The sequence below is a fragment of the Theropithecus gelada genome, chromosome 3 (assembly GCF_003255815.1).
Source record: "Theropithecus gelada isolate Dixy chromosome 3, Tgel_1.0, whole genome shotgun sequence".
NCBI lineage: Eukaryota > Metazoa > Chordata > Mammalia > Primates > Cercopithecidae > Theropithecus > Theropithecus gelada.
The window spans coordinates 56,608,626-56,625,019 of NC_037670.1; the positions used below are offsets into that span (position 1 = coordinate 56,608,626).

General features: G+C 42.0%; 1 protein-coding gene and 1 pseudogene across 2 annotated transcripts in view; one reads left to right on the forward strand and one right to left on the reverse strand.

Annotated features, from left to right (window-relative positions):
- Window positions 1-6,133, reverse strand: part of SEPT14 (septin 14) — a 72,570-nt gene extending 66,437 nt beyond the window's left edge. The window contains exons 1-2 of the mRNA XM_025378361.1: window positions 6,032-6,133; window positions 5,270-5,338 (exon numbers count right to left, since the gene is read on the reverse strand). Coding sequence (XP_025234146.1) covers window positions 5,270-5,323 — 54 coding nt within the window. The 5' untranslated portion in view covers window positions 5,324-5,338; window positions 6,032-6,133. The remainder of the gene's footprint in view (window positions 1-5,269; window positions 5,339-6,031) is intronic.
- An 8,705-nt stretch (window positions 6,134-14,838) lies between these two features.
- LOC112620153 lies at window positions 14,839-15,730 on the forward strand (annotated as a pseudogene). The gene has a single exon (XR_003118480.1). The product of XR_003118480.1 is annotated as a cell division control protein 42 homolog pseudogene (transcript).
- Window positions 15,731-16,394: the final 664 nt, after the last annotated feature.

Sequence of the window (16,394 nt, forward strand, 5' to 3'; positions counted from 1 at the left end):
GAGTCTCATACTCGTATGTTTATGAGTACCCAATGTTTACTCCCACTTGTAAATGAGAACATGTGGTATTTGGTTTTCTGTTTCGGTATTAATTTACTTAGGATAATGGCCTCCAGCAGCACCCATGTTGCTGCAAAGGACACATTTCATTTTTTATGGCTGCATAGTATTCCACGGTGTATATGTACCACATTTTTTTTTTTTTTTTGAGACGGAATCTCGCTCTGTCACCCAGGCTGGAGCGCAGTGGTGCGATCTCAGCTCACTGCAATCTCTACCTCCCAAGTTCAAGCAATTCTCCTGCCTCAACCTCCTGAGTAGCTGGGATCACAGTTGCCCACCACCACGCCCAGCTAAGTTTTTGTATTTTTAGTAGAGACAGGGTTTCACCATGTTGGTCAGCCTGCTCTCAAACTCCCGACCTCAGACTATCCATCAGTCTTGGCCTCCCAAAGTGCTGAGATTACAGGTGTGAGCCACCGCGCCCAGCCATGTACCACATTTTTAATCCAATCTGCCATTGGTGGATACCTAGGTAGATTCAATGTCTCAGCTAATTGTGAATAGAGCTGAGATGAAAACAAGTACAGGCCAGGTGCGGTGGCTCACACCCCTAATCCTAACACTTTAGGAGGCTGAGGCAGGCAGATCACTTGAGGTCAGGAGTTTGAGACCAGCTTGGCCAACATGGTGAAACCCTGTCTCTAGTAAAAATACAAACATTAGCTGGGCGCAGTGGTGCATGTCTGTCATCTCAGCTACTCAAGAGGCTGGGGTACGAGAATTGGTTGAACCAGGGAGGCGAAGTTTGCAGTAAGCCAAGATTGTGCCACTGCACTCCCGCCTGGGTGACAGAGCAAGACTCTGTCTCAAATTTTTAAAAAAGAAAACAGGATGGGTGTGGTGGCTCACACCTGTTAATCCCAGCACTTTGAGAGACTGAGGCAGGCGGATCACCTGAGGTTGGGAGTTTGAGAGCAGCCTGACCAACATAGTGAAACCCTGTCTCTAATAAAAATAAAAATTAGCCAGGTGCAGTGGCACATGCCTGTAATCCCAGATACTTGGGAGGCTGAGGCAGGAGAATCACTTGAACCCAGGAGGCAGAAGCTGCAGTGAGCCAAGATTGAGCCATTGCACTCCAGCCTGGGCAACAAGAGCAAAAACTCTATCTCAAAAAAGAGAAAAGAGAAGAGAAGAGAAGAGAAGAAGTGTGCATGTGTCTTTTTTGTAGAACAAAAAATAATCTGTAGCTCCTCGAAAACTTTTTCTCCTTGAACCCAACTAGACATTCAGTAAAAGATTGATAGAACTCTGGGAAAAAAAAAAAAAAATCTCTCTCAAGTTACAGAACTGGGACATGCAGCAGCAGCAATGCTGGCAAGAAGCTCCAATCAGAACTTTCTCCTCTACAGAATAAAAAAGCCTTCATCTATGGGTGAAGAGCCAAGAAGCACTCTCTTAGGGTGCGGTGAAAGCACATTGCTTCTGAAAGTAGGGAACACAAAAAAAGCTTGAAGCCCTAGAAGATGTACAGAAATTCACAATGGATTCAGAACCATGTCAGAAGAAGAGAAAGAGAAGGTCATACCCCTGGGGCCCAGAGGCAGAGTGCTTGCCTAAGACTGGCAATCAAATAAAAAAGTATTCTCACGTACCTTCATCACCAGGCTAACTGCTATCAAGATACATATTCTCTGCAAGAGATATTGCAAGAGACATACTCATTCTGAGGCATAGCACCAAAGGAAGACTTAAGGTTGAGGGTGAAATCATCATCAGAAAAACATCCTCTGGCAAACCAACCCCTACCCTCAACACAAGGTATCACCAGAGACATTCAAAGCCCATAGGGTAGACCAGGCGCGGTGGCTCATGCCTGTAATCCCAGCACTTTGGGAGGCCGAGGCGGGCAGATCACCTGAGGTTGAGAGTTTGAGACCAGGCTGATCAACATGGAGAAACCCCGTCTCTACTAAAAATACAAAATTAGCCGAGCATGGTGGTGCATGCCTATAATCCCAGCTACTCAGGAGGCTGAGGCAGGAGAATCGCTTGAACTCAGGAGGCAGAGGTTGCAGTGAGCCAAGATCGTGCCACTGCACTCTAGCCTGGGCAATAAGAGTGAAACTCCATCCAAAAAAAAAAAAAGCCCATAGGATAGTAAGAATCACACTATAGCAACAAATCTCAAGCCCAGCTTTACTCAGAGAAACACAAACCTCTGTACTAAAGGCCTAGTAAAAGAAAAGGCATGTCAGCTGCAGACATAAAATCTACTTATCTCAGTTTCTATGGTTCTACATAAGATGTCCAATTTTCAGCCCCCGGAATTAGCCGGGGGTGGTGGTGGGCTCCTATAATCCTAGCTACTTGGGAGGCTGAGGCAAGAGAATCGCTTGAACCCAGGAGGCGGATGTTGCAGTGAGCAGAGATTGTGCCACTGCACTCTAGCCGGGGCAACAAGAGCAAAACTCCATCTCAAAAAAAAAAAAAAAAAAAAATTACTGTCGAGACCAATGTCAAGGACATTTTCCCCTATGTTCTCTCCTCAGAGTTTTATGATTTCAGGTCCTACTTTTAGGTCTTTTATCTATTTTGAGTTGGTTTTTTGGTATAGTGTAAGATAATGGTCCAAATATCATTCTTTTGCCTGTAGAAATTCTGTTTTCCTGGAACCATTTAGTGAAGAGATGATTTTTTCCTCAGTATGTCGTCTTGGTGCCCTTTTCAAAAATTAGCTAACCATGAATGTTTGGATTTATTTCTCGGAGCTCTATTGTGTTTCACTGGTCTATGTTTCTGTTTCTATGATGGTGCCATACTATATTGATTACTATAGCTTTGTAATATAATTTTAAATCAGGATGTGTGATGCTCTGTGTTCATTGCAGCATTATTTACAATAGCTAAGATATGGAAACTTAAGTTCTATTATGATCCTAGTCACTCTTTTTTCAACCCCTCCCTTCACTTCTTGTATCCCTCTCTCCCTTCCTCCCTCTCCTTCTCTCATTCTTCGTTTCCAATATAAATGGAACTACCATATGATCCAGCAATCCTACTACTTGGTATATACCCAAAGGAAAAAATATCAGTATATAGAAGAGATCTCTGCATCCCTTTGTTTATTGAACCAGTATTCACCACAGCAAAAATATGGAATCAGCCTAAGTGTCCATCAACAGATATATGGATTTAAAAAGTTGTATATATACACATTTAAATACTATCTGGGGCCGGGTGTGGTGGCTCACACCTGTAGTCTCAGCACTTTGGGAGGCTGAGGCAGGTGGATCACCTGAGGTCAGGAGTTTGAAACCAACCTGGCCAACAGGGTGAAACCCCATCTCTACTAAAACTACAAAATTATCCAGGCATGGGGTTGCATGCCTGTAATCCCAGCTACTTGGGAGGTCGAGGCAGGAGAATCGATTTAACCTGGGAGGCGGAGGTTGCAGTGAGCTGAGATCATGCCATTGCACTCCAGCCTGGGCAACAAGAGTGAAACTCCATCTCAAAAAAAAACAAAACAAAACAAAATAGAATTTGGCCACATAAAAAAAGGAAATCCTGTCATTTGCATTAACATGGATGGAACTAGAGGTCGTTATGTTAAGTGAAGTAAGTCAGACACAGAAAGACAAATATGTCACTCATATGCGTCAGCTTAAAAGGTTGATCTCATAGAAGTAGGGTAGAATGATAGCTACCAGAGGCTGGGAAGGGTGTGTGAGTAGTGGGGGGATGAACAGAGGTTGGCTGGTGGGTTCAAACATTCAGTTAGGCAGAAAAAATAAGTTCTAATGTTCTATAGCAGAGTAGGGAGACTACAGTTTATAACAATGTATTATATAAACAGCTAAAAGAAGGGACTTGAAATGTTCCCAAAACATAGAAATAATAAATATTCGACGTAATAGATACATGAAGTACCCTGATTTGATGATTATATATTCTATGCATATAACAAAATATTGCCTATACCCCATCAATATGTATTAATATTACATATCATTTAAATGTTTAAAAAAACGGAGCCTTGGAGAGGTGATTAGGTCATACGGCTCCACCCACATGAATAGGACTACTGCATTTATAACAGAAGTTTGAGCGACAGTGTTTGCTTCTCCTGCCATGTGAGGACACAGCTAGAAGCCATTTTTGAAGCAGAGAGTAAGCCCTCACCTAACACCAAACCTGCTGGTCCTTTGATCTTGGACTTCCCATCCTCTAAGAACTGTGAGCAATGCATTTCTATTGTTTATAAATTACCAAGTCTAATGTATTTTGTTATAGCTGCCCAAACAGATACTTGCTAAAGGATTTGTTGCTAGTTTTTCTATATCAGATTAATGTTTGACTAATTGGCTTTTGGGATCTCTTCTAATTCTAAAATTTTATGTTTTAGTGTCATGTGAACAAAGGAGTATTAACCATGATTTGATATACAACACAGCCCAAAGGTAAAATGGAATGAGCATAGGCCAATGGTTCAGTCTCTGAGAAACTCCTCTCAGAGGATGATTATTTATGAAAAGCAATGACAGGCCGGGTGCAGTGGCCTGTAACCTGTAATCCCAATACTTTGGGAGACTGAGGTGGGTAGATCACCTGAGGTCAGGAGTTCGAGACCAGGCTGGCCAACATAGTGAAACCCTGTCTCTACTAAAAAAATACAAAAGTTAGCCGGGCATGAAGGTGGGTGCCTGTAATCCCAGCTACTTGGGAGGCTGAAGCGGGAGAATCGCTTAAATCCAGAAGGCAGAGGTTGCAGTGAGCTGAGATTGCGCCACTGCACTCCAGCCTAAGCAACAGAGCCAGACTCCATCTAAGAAAAAAAAAACTTGCTCTAACCTCACACTCAGTAAAGCAATCAGCAAGCAGTCATCCAACCATTTGCTAAAATAACTTCATTTAAAAATTATTTATTGTCAGTACATACATTCTGCAAATATATCCATCAAAACAGCACTGTTCTTCTCACTTATTGGGAGATTCAGAAGTTTTACTTTGAATTTCTTTGGTGTTAAATAGAAATAGTCTTTTGCACTGCTAATAAGGTCGTCAGACTCAAAAAACATGTATTAATTATCTAAATCACCATTGATATTTAACTCCAATTAGTATAAAAGCTAATTCATGCCCAAACATAACAAACAAGACTTTATCATCTATGCCTACATCAGTTTACCAAGTCAATATTTTTAAGCTATATAATCTTACTGAAGTACAAAATGCAGAGTTATATTTGAAAGATATACTTAACTGTATCTCCATCAGCAGATATTTGTGTGGGCATATGCATTGTTCTTTCTGCCATGCTACACTAAAAGAGCTGGAAATTAAAAAAAAAAAATTTAATTACTTACAAAAATTACTTACTTAATTTTTAATTACTTAAAAATTTAATCTTATGACATAATTTAGATCAATTAGGGGGCATAATATAGGTATTTTCACAAGCTTTAGTTTTTAGTTCACACTATTAATCTGTTTTAAACTGTGACTGTCTTGCTAGATGGGCTTGTATATAATGAATAGTATGTAATATTCAACTTATAATGTAGAGTAATACATTTGACCATAAGCACATAAAAAGCACCTTAAAGTTAAATTCCCTTTGGAAATCAAGAGGATAAGAGCACTCTTCTTCTTTAAATGACTCTATGGTCATAAGAAAGGAAAGTAGAAAATTTTGCTTTAAAAAATAGTTAAAAAAAAGCAAGACATTCATAAGCACTTAACTTTCCAGAGTAGCATAGCAGAGGAGGCTTGAGCATTTGAATTTACCCATTGAAGGAGAATTGTGAAAGCAGACCTTAAAAACTCTAAACAAGTCCTTTAGACACTGAACTAAAATACTGATAATTCTCATTTATGAAGCATCTATTATGCACCCAGCATTGTGCTAAGGGTTTATGTGCTTTATTTACCTCTGTTAGTCCTCATAGTAGATCTGAGATACATGTATTTTCATTGCCATATGCCAGGTGAAAAAATTCAGACTCAGAAAGATTAAGTAACTTACTTTCCCCGGGATTCAGCTGTGCAGCAGACACAGGTTCGAACTGATTCCAAGCTGGTGTCCTTTCTACTGTCCCCAGTTGTGGACCAAATAAACATTCACTGTATTTGTAACAGTTGGGAACAGGGAGGAGAAGTACAAGAGAGCGTGCTGTGCTCATCTCCAAGCAGAACTGCCTGAGAAGGCCATACTACCCTACTTTCGAACACAGCACAAAGATACTAAGAATGTGAGGCATGTTTCAAAAGGAAATAGTATATATTTGTAAAGCAAGTATTTGAAATATTTGAGAAGCAAACAGAATCAAAGAATGGTTCTGTGCCATAATCTCTTCACTGGCTCTATCCTGAGGATTATTGCACTTTAGTATACAAATGTGTATCATTTTCCCTAAAATTAAACAATGTTTTCTGATATGGATAGAGTTCTGTTTTGTGGTATAGTTTAGTCCAGTATGTATGAAGGTTTTTTGTATTTATTTATCAGAAACTTAATGGTGGACATTGTAGTAATTTCCAGCCTTTTTTTTTTTTTTTTTTTTGAGATGGAGTCTGACTCTGTCGACAGGCTGGAGTGCAGTGGTGCAATCTCGGCTCACTGCAAGCTCTGCCTCCCGGATTCACACCATTCTCCTGCCTCAGCCTCCCTAGTAGCTGTGACTACAGGTGCCTACCACCACACCTGGCTAATTTTTTGTATTTTTCATAGAGACGAGGTTTCACCGTGCTAGCCAGTATAGTCTTGATCTCCTGACCTCGTGATCCACCCACCTCAGCCTCCCAAAGTGCTAGGATTACAGGCATGAGCCACCATGCCTGGCCAGTAATTTCTAGGTTTTAATGGAAATCAGCAACAAACATTGTTGATTTAAGTCAACAATGTTTGGCCAGACACAGTGGCTAACACCTATAATCCCAGCACTTTGGGAGGCCAAGGCAGGAGGATCACTTGAGGCCAAGAGTTTGAGACCAGACTGGCCAACATGTCAAAATCCTGTCTCTACTAAAAATACAAAACTTAGCCGGGCATAGTGGTGCAGGCCTGTAATCCCAGCTACTCAGGAGGCTGAGGCACAAGAATTGCTTGAACCCAGAAGGTAGAGGTTGCAGTGAATCAAGATCCCGCCACTGCATTCCAGCCTGGGTGATAGAACAAGACTCTGACTCAAAAAATAAATAAATAAATAAATAATGTTTATTTAAATCAACAATAAATATTGTTTTTGAAATACTGTGGTAATTTGAAGTAAATTACTACAAATTCAATTAATTTGAAGTAAATTACTACTACATTATACAGCGTATCTCTGTATAATGACTGAATTTTTGGCAAATCTGCCAAAAACTATTTGAGAACTAGAGACGCAACTTATCTTGTATTTAAAAGCCTAATTAAGTGTCTTAAACAAATAGGGGTTTGTTTCTTTCACATAAGTCTGGAGCAGAAGTTCTCAAAGTATGATCACTGGGCACTGAGGATTCCTGAGACTCTTTGGGGGGACACATGGGTTCAATTTTTTTCTAATAATACGAGGGTTTTTTGTTTTTGTTTTGGATAGAGCCTCACTCTGTCACCAAGGCTGGAATCCAGTGGCACAGTCACAACTCACTGCAGCCTCAACCTCCCAAGCTCAAGCGATCCTCCCCACCTCAGCCTCCCAAATAGCTGGGATTACAGGCATCTGCCATCACACCCTGCTAATTTTTGCATTTTTTTTTGTAGAGATGGGGTTTTGCCATGTTGCCCAGGCTGATCTCATACTCCTGAACTCAAGTAATTCTTCTGCCTGGCCTCCCAAAGTGCTAGGATTACAGGTGTGAGTAGTATGGCCACTGCACTTAGCCCATACTAGGGTTTAATTTGCCTTTCCACTGTGTTGATATTTACACTGATGGTTCAAAAGCAATGGTGGTTAAAACTACTGCTACCTTCGGCTGGGCACAGTGGCTTACACCTGTAATCCCAACACTTTGGGAGGCCAAGGTGGGTGTATCACCTGAGGTCAGGAGTTCAAGACCAGCCTGGCCAACATGGTGAAACCCCGTCTCTACTAAAAATACAAAAAATGGCTGGGTGTGGTGGTGGGCACCTGTAATCTCAGCTATTTGGGAGGCTGAGGCAGGAGAATTGCTTGAGCCCAGGGGGCAGATGTTGCAGTGAGCAGAGATCACGCCACTGCACTCCAGCCTGGGCAACAAGAGCGAAACACCGTCTCAAAACAAAACAAAAAAACCTGCTACCTTCATCAAAAAAAAGGCTCCAAATTGTATTATTAGTTATTGCACTATTCACCTCACATATTCACAACAACAAAAACCAATGAATACCCATAAAGCATTTATAATGTTTAGAAGTATGATGGTTGTCTTGAGGAAAACAAGTTCTGTGACTGAGTTTTGAGAAATAGGAACTCCTTTTTTCATGGAATATTATTAATTTCAAGTGCAATTGACAAACACTGATGATTTAAGCTTGGGGATTTCTAAGACAGATTCTTGAAAATGAATGAAGCATGGTTTGTAACATTAAGTAAAATAACTAAGCCAGGCGAGGTGGATCGTGCAATCCCAGCACTTTGGGAGTCTGAAGCAGGAGAACTGCTTGAGCCCAGGAGTCTGAAACTAGCGTGGTCAGCATAGCGAGACCCGGTCTCTACAGAAGAAAAATTTAAAAATTAGTCAGGCATGGTGGTGCGTGCCTGTAGTCCCAGCTACTCGGGAGGCTGAGACAGAAAGATTGCTGGAGCGCCAGAGTTTGAGGCTGCAGTGAGCTATGATTATGCCATTGCACTCCAGCCAGGGCAACAGAGTGAGATCCTGTCTAAAGAAACAAACAAACAAAAAATAATGAATGAAAAGAAAAGATTAGAAAACTAACTGAAAATGTACTTTCTAAATGATAAAATTTACATTTTTGTAAATTTTGTAATAATGAGCTTTACAGCTAAAATTAGAGCTTTTGGAGAAATTCTATCAACCATCATGATCTTGACAGCTTCCCAACATTTAAAAACTTTTCTAAAAACATTGGTGGCGATATTAACAATGCAAACATTTGATTTTTTTTTTTTTTTTTTTTTTTTTTTTTTTTTTTTTTTTTTTTTTTTAGACAGTCTCGCTCTGTTGCCCAGACTGGAGTGTAGTGGCACAATCTTGGCTCACTGCAACCTCCGCCTCCTGGGTTCAAGAGATTCTCCTGTCTCAGCCTCCCAAGTAGCTGGAATTACAGGCGTGTGCCACCACACCTGGCTAATTTTTGTATTTTTAGTAGAAACAAGGTTTTACCATGTTAACCAGGCTGGTCTTGAACTCCTGACCTCAGGTGATCTGCCCACCTCGGCCTCCCAAAGTGCTGGGATTACAGGTGTGAACCACCACGCCCGGCCAACAGTGCACAATTATTAAGTATATTCACCAACCTGTGCAATAGATCTCAAAAAATCCAAATCTTCCCAAACTAAATCTTTATATCCATAAAACAATAACCACACTTTCTCCCCTATTTCTGGGACTCACAATTGTACTTTCTGTGTCTATGAACTTGACTACTTTAGGTAGTTCATACAAATGGGATTCTGTAACATTTGTCCCTTTGTGACTGAATTATTTCACTTAGCATAATGTCTTCAAGGTTCACTTCTGTTGTAACGTGTCAGAATTTCCTTCCTTTTTAGGGCTAAATGATGTTCCATTGTACGTACATACCATATATTGCTTATCCATTCATTTATCAGTGGACATTTGGGTTGCTTCCACCTGTTGGCTATTGTGAATAATGCTTCTATGAATATAAATTTTGCAAATATATTTTCTGGACCCTGCTTTCTATTCTTTAGGGCATACACCCTGAGGTGGAATTGTTGAAGAGTATGGTAATTCTATGTTTAATGTTGTTGTTGTTGTTGTTTGAGACTAAGCCTCACTCTGTCACCCAGGCTGGAGCGCAATGGCGTGATCTCAGCTCACTGCAACCTCTGCCTCCCGGGTTCAAGCGATTCTCCTGCCTCAGCCTCCAGAGTAGCTGGGATTACAGGCGCACACCACCATGCCTGGCTACATTTTGTATTTTTAGTAGAGATAGGGTTTTGCCATGTTGGTCAGGCTGTTCTCAAACTCCTGATCTCAGGTTATCCACCTGCGTCAGCCTCCCAAAGTGCTCGGATTACAGGCGTGAGCCACCGCGCCCAGCACCTATGTTTAATTTTTAAAGAAAACACAAACACAGCAGTCACACCATGTTACTACATTCCCACCGGTCATGCACAAGGTGCCAACTTCTCCATGCCTTTACCAGCACATGTTACTGTGGTTTTGGATAGCAGTCATCCTAATGGGTATGTGAACCAAAAATATCTGAGACAGGTCTCAATCAATTTAGAAAGTTTAGGCCGGGATTGCCTGAGGTCAGGATTCGAGACCAGCCTAGCTAACATGGTGAAACCCCATCTCTACTAAAAATACAAAAATTAGCCGAGCATGGTGGCAGGTGCTTGTAATCCCAGCTACTCAGAAGGCTGAGGCAGAAGAATTGCTGGAACCCAGGAGGTGGAGGTTGCTGTGAGCCAAGATCACGCCCACTACACTCCAGTCTGGGTGACAGAGCAAGGCTCCATCTCCAAAAAAAAAGAAAGTTTATTTTGCCAAAGTTAAGGACACTCCTGTGACACAGCATCAGGAGGTCCTGATGACATGTGCCCAAAGTGGTCAGGGGTACAGTTTGCTTTTATACACTAGGGAGACATAATATACATCAATCAATATGTTTAAGATTTACATTGGTTTGGCTAAGCGTGGTGGCTCATGCCTGTAATCTCAGCACTTTGGGAAGCCGAGGCGGGTGGATCACGAGGTCAGGAGAACGAGACAATCCTGGCTAACACCGTGAAACCCTGTCTCTACTAAAAATACAAAAACAAAAATTAGCTGGGCGTGGTGGCGGGTGCCTGTGGTCCCAGCTACTCAGGAGGTTGAGGCAGGAGAATGGCGTGAACCTGGGAGATGGAGCTTGCAGTGAGCTGAGATGGTGCCACTGCACTCCAGCCTGAGCGACAGAGCAAGACTCCGTCTCAAAAAAAAAAAAGAAAAAAAAAAGATTTGCATTGGTTTGATCTGGAAGGGTGAGACAACTTGAAGTGGTGGGGGGAGGGGAGGTTCAAGGTCTTAAGTAGATTTTTAAATGTTCTGATTGGCATTTGGTTGAAAGAGTCGTTATTAATAGAAAGGAATGTCTAGGTTACAATAAAGGGTTCTGGAGACCAAGGTTTTACTGTGCAGATGAAGCCTCGAAAGTAGCAGGCTTCAGAGAGAACAGATTGTAAATGTTTCTTATCAGACTTAAAGTCTGTGTTGATGTTAATGCTGGTCAGTTTTTCCTAAATTCCAAAAGGGAAGAGGGTGTAATGAGGCATGTCTGACCTGAACTAGTTTCTCAGGTTAACCTTGGAATGTCCTTGGCTAAGAGGAGGGGTCTGTTCAGATGGTTGAGGAGACTTAGAATTCTTTTTTTGGTTTACAGGTGTGAAGTCCTATATCACTGTGGTTTTCTTGTTTGTTTGTTTGTTTGTTTTGAGACAGGGTCTCACTCTGTCACCCAGGCTGGAGTGCAGTAGCATGATCTCTACCTCCCAGATTCAAGTGATTGTCCCACCTCAGCCTCCCAGATAGCTGGAACTACAGGCATGAGCCACCACACCCAGCTAATTTTTGTATTTTTATTTTTTATTACTTTGTTTATTTTATTTTATTTTTTTTTGGATGGAGTCTCACTCTGTCACCCAGGCTGGAGTGCAGTGGTGCAATCTTGGCTCATTGCAACCTCTGCCTCCCAGGTTCAAATGATTATCCTGCCTCGGCCTCCTAAGTAGCTGGGACTCCAGACATGCACCACCACGCCCAACTAATTGTTGTGTTTTCTTAGTAGAGATGGGGTTTCACCATGTTGGCCAGGATGGTCTTGAACTCTTGACTTCAGGTGATCCACCCGCCTTGGCCTCCTAAAGTGCTGAGATTACAGGTGTGAGCCACCGTGCCCAGCCAAGTTTTGTATTTTTAGTAGAGACGGGGTTTCACCATGTTGGCCAGGCTGGTCTTGAGCTCCTGACCTCAGGTGATCGCCCTGAGTGCTAGGATTCCAGGTGTGAGCCACTGCACCTGGCCCCTATAAAAGTTTTGAAAAAAGGAGAAAAGTTTCAGGACCTGGTGCTGGTGAAAAATTCTTAGACTTGATAACAAAGACAAAACATAAAAGAAAAAACTGGTAAATTAAATATCATCAAAATTTAAAAATTAAAATTAAAAAATTAAAAATGCACTGTGAAAATTCTGTGTAAGCGATAAAAAGGCTGCAGACTGGGGGAAAATATTTTCACACCACACATTTAACGCTGAATTTGAATCTAGAATATATAAAGACTTTTTTAAAACTCAAAAACAGTCTGAAGTATAGGATACTGTGTGGGCTACAGTGCTGGGGACCTGGCCACACCAATGAGTCCAGCTGGTGTTACATCACTGCAGCCGTCCAGGAGGACATGAGGGGGATGTCAGTGGGGTTCCAGGAATGTGGAGATGCTGGAGCTTTTGGGCCCCAGGGCAGGATGCAGTCCGGCAGGTGCTTGCTCTGAAAATGGTGTCCTTGGAGGTCGGACACAGTGGCCCACGCCTCTAATCCCAGCACTTTGGGAGGCCAAGGCGGGTGGATCACTTGAGGTCAGGAGTTCAAGACCAGCCTGTCCAACATGGTGAAACTCTGTTTCTACTGAAAAAAAAAAAAAATTACAAAATTAGCCAGGCATGGTGGCAGAAGCCTGTAATCCCAGCTACTCAAGAGGCTCAGGCAGGAAAATCACTTAAACCAAGTAGGTGGAGATTGCAGTGAGCCGAGATTCTACCACTGCACTTCAGCCTGGGTGACAGAGTGAGACTCTGTCTCAAAAAAAACAAACAAAACACTGTTCAGTAGTTTTGGGTTTTTTGGGGGAGCATTGAGGGGTTTGAGACAAGTCTTACTGGGATTATAGGCACAGGCCACCATGCCCAGCTAATTTTTATATTTTTAGTAGTGACAGGGGGATCTCATCATGTTGGCCAGGCTGGTTTCAAACTCCGGAGCTAAGGAATCCTCCCACCTTGGCCTCCCATAATGCTGAAATTACAGGCATGAGCCACCGCACGTGGCCTCTGTTTAGTACTTTTAGTTAACATGCAGTTACTATATAACCCAGAAATTACATTCCTAGCTATCTATTTAACGTAAACGAAAGCATATGTCTACAAAAACACTTACATAAGAATGTTAATAGCACCTTTATCAAAATAACCTAAAACTATAAACAACATGTCCAACAAGAGGGCGATAAACAATCTGCGGTGTATTTATTCAAAGAAGACTAGATAGCAATGGAGGAGTTTGTTTATATATGAAACAGAGTGGATGAATCTCAAAGTCAAGATACTGAGTAGAAAAAGCCAGACACAAAATTATCTGTACTATTTTATTTCATTCACGTGAAACTTCAGAAAAGGCAAAGCTATTCCAGGGCAAGAGGAATTTGAACAGTGTTTGCCGTTAAGATGAGAAGGCTGACTTGAAAGGGGCCTGAAGAAACTTTCTGGATTTAAATGTTGGTAAAAGCTCATTAAAATCCCTGCATTTTCCTGTGTACATTATATGTTGATTTTAAAAATAATGTTACACAAAGATAAAGCATAAGTTGCCTGACACATTACTTCTCAGAAACCCAACAGGGCTTTTTGTAATCTGTTTCTTTTTCTTTTTTTGAGATGGAGTTTCACGCTTTTTGCCCAGACTGGAGTGCAGTGGCATGATCTCGGCTCACTGCAACCTCCACCTCCTGGGTTCAAGCAATTCTCCTGCCTTAACCTCTCAGGTAGCTGGGATTACAGGCATGTGCCACTATGCCCGGCTAATTCTGTATTTTTAGTAGAGATGGGGTTTCACCATGTTGGCCAGGCTGGTCTTGAACTCCTGACCTCAGGTGAACTGCCCACCTCGGCCTCCCAAAGTGCTGGATTACAGGTGTGAGCCACTGCGCCCAGCCTAAGTCTGTTTCTTTTCTTCCCTTTTCTTCCTTTTTTGAGACAGGGTCTCGCTCTGTCACCCAGGCTACAGTGCAATGGCATGAGCATGGCTCACACTGCAGCCTCAACCTCCCAGGCTCAAGCAATCCTCCCAACTTAGCCTCCCAAGTAGCTGGGACTACAGGTGCACACCACCATGCCTGGCTAATTTTTGTATTTTCTATAGAGATGAGGGTCTCACTACATTGCCCAGGCTGGTCTCAAACTCCTGGTCTCAAGCAGTCCTCCCACCTCAGCCTCCCAAAATGCTGGGATGACAGGTTTGAACCACTGCACCTGGCCGGTTTGCCTTTTGAGGAATGGCCACACTGTTTTTCAGAGCAGCCACAACCCCCACCAGCAATGTATGTGTTCCAGTTTCACCACCTTGCCAAAACTTACATTCTGTTTTTGGTTTTTCAGTAGCCATCCTAGTAAGTATAAAGTGGTAACTTTGCATCTTATTTCCCATTTGTATATTTTCTTTGGAAAAATGTCTATTCAAGTCCTTCATCCATTTTAGTTATTTCTCCTTTTTGCTGTTGAGTTGTAGGAGTTATTTATGTATTTTGGATATCATACCTTTATCACATATACAATTTGAAAATATTTTCACCCATTCTGTAAGTTGTCTTTTCACTTTGTTGATATTCTTGATATTGTCCTTCGATATGCCACTGCCACACAGTTTTGATTACTGTAGCTTTGTAGAAAGCTTTGAAACTGGGGAGTGCTGCCGATGCCCCGGTGGAGAAGCTGAGGTCAACATCAGATTTGAAATATTTAAAGTGGATACAAAACTATTTCAGCAATGCAGACAATTAAGTGTGTTGTTGTGGGCGATGGTGCTGTTAGTAAAACATGTCTCCTGATATCCTACACAACAAATAAATTTCCATCAGAATATGTACCAACTGTTTTTGACAATTATGCAGTCAGTTATGATTGGTGGAGAACCATATACTCTTGGGCTTTTTGATACTGCAGAGCAAGAGCATTATGACAGATTACTACTACTGAGTTATCCACAGACAGATGTATTTCTAGTCTGTTTTTCAGTGGTCTCTCCACCTTCATTTGAAAATGTGAAAGAAAAGTGGGTTCCTGAGATAACTCACCACTGTCCAAAACCTCCTTTCTTGCTTGCTGGGACCCAAACTAATCTCAGAGATGACCCCTCTATTATTGAGAAACTTTCCAAGAACAAACAGAAGCCTGTCACTCCAGAGACTGCTGAAAAGCTGGTCCATGACCTGAAGGCTGTAAGGTATGTGCAGTGTTCCGCACTCACACAGAAAGGCCTAAAGAATGTATTTGACGAAGCAATATTGGCTGCCATGGAGCCTCCAGAATTGAAAAAGAGCCGCAGGTGTGTGCTGCTATGAACATCTCTCCAGAGCCCTTTCTGCACAACTAGTGTCGGCATCATACTAAAAGCAGTGTTTAAATCAAACTAAAGACTAAAAATTAAAATTCATTTTTGGAATAATGACAAATGCCCTGCACCTACCCACATGCACTCATGTGAGACAAGGCCCGTAGGCATGGCCCTTCCCCCTCCCAGGACTAGTTAATTTTGAGTTATTGTGTATTGTCAGAAAAGTGATTAGTACTAGTTTTTGTTTTGTTTCAAAAAATTTTTCTGTTGTTGTTTAAAAGCAAGGCATGGGCCAAGGGCAGTGGCTTACGCCTGTAATCCCAGCACTTTGGGAGGCTGAAGTGGGCAGATCATGAGGTCAGGAGGTTGAGACCATCCTGGCTAACACGGTGAAACCCTGTCTCTAGTAAAAATATAAAAAATTAGCTGGGCATGGTGGCACGTGCCTCTAGTCCCAGCTAATGGGGAGGCTGAGGTAGGAGACTCACTTGAACCCGGGAGGGGGAGGTTGCAGTGAGCTGAGGTTGCACCATTGCACTCCAGCCTGGGTGACAGGGCAAGACTCTATTTCACACACACACAAAAAAAGCAAGGCATGCTTGTGGATGACTTTGTAATAAACTAACTGCAGTTGTTGAAGCTGCTCCCTGGTTCCACTCTGGAGAGTAATCTGGGACATCTTAGTGTTGTTTTTTTTCTCCTCTTCTTTGGGGGCAGTGTGTGTGGGGTTTGTTTTTCAGTACTGTTTTTTTAATTCATTAACCAGTGGATAGCTCTTAAAGGGAGGAGGACAGAATGAGTCCACATTCCACTTCCTAGATCTAGTTGAGAAACCATGCTCCTCATCCGGTGCTCTTAGGAAGGAGTATAGGAAATGCCTCATTTAGTAACATGCTCCTTTTTGAAAGTT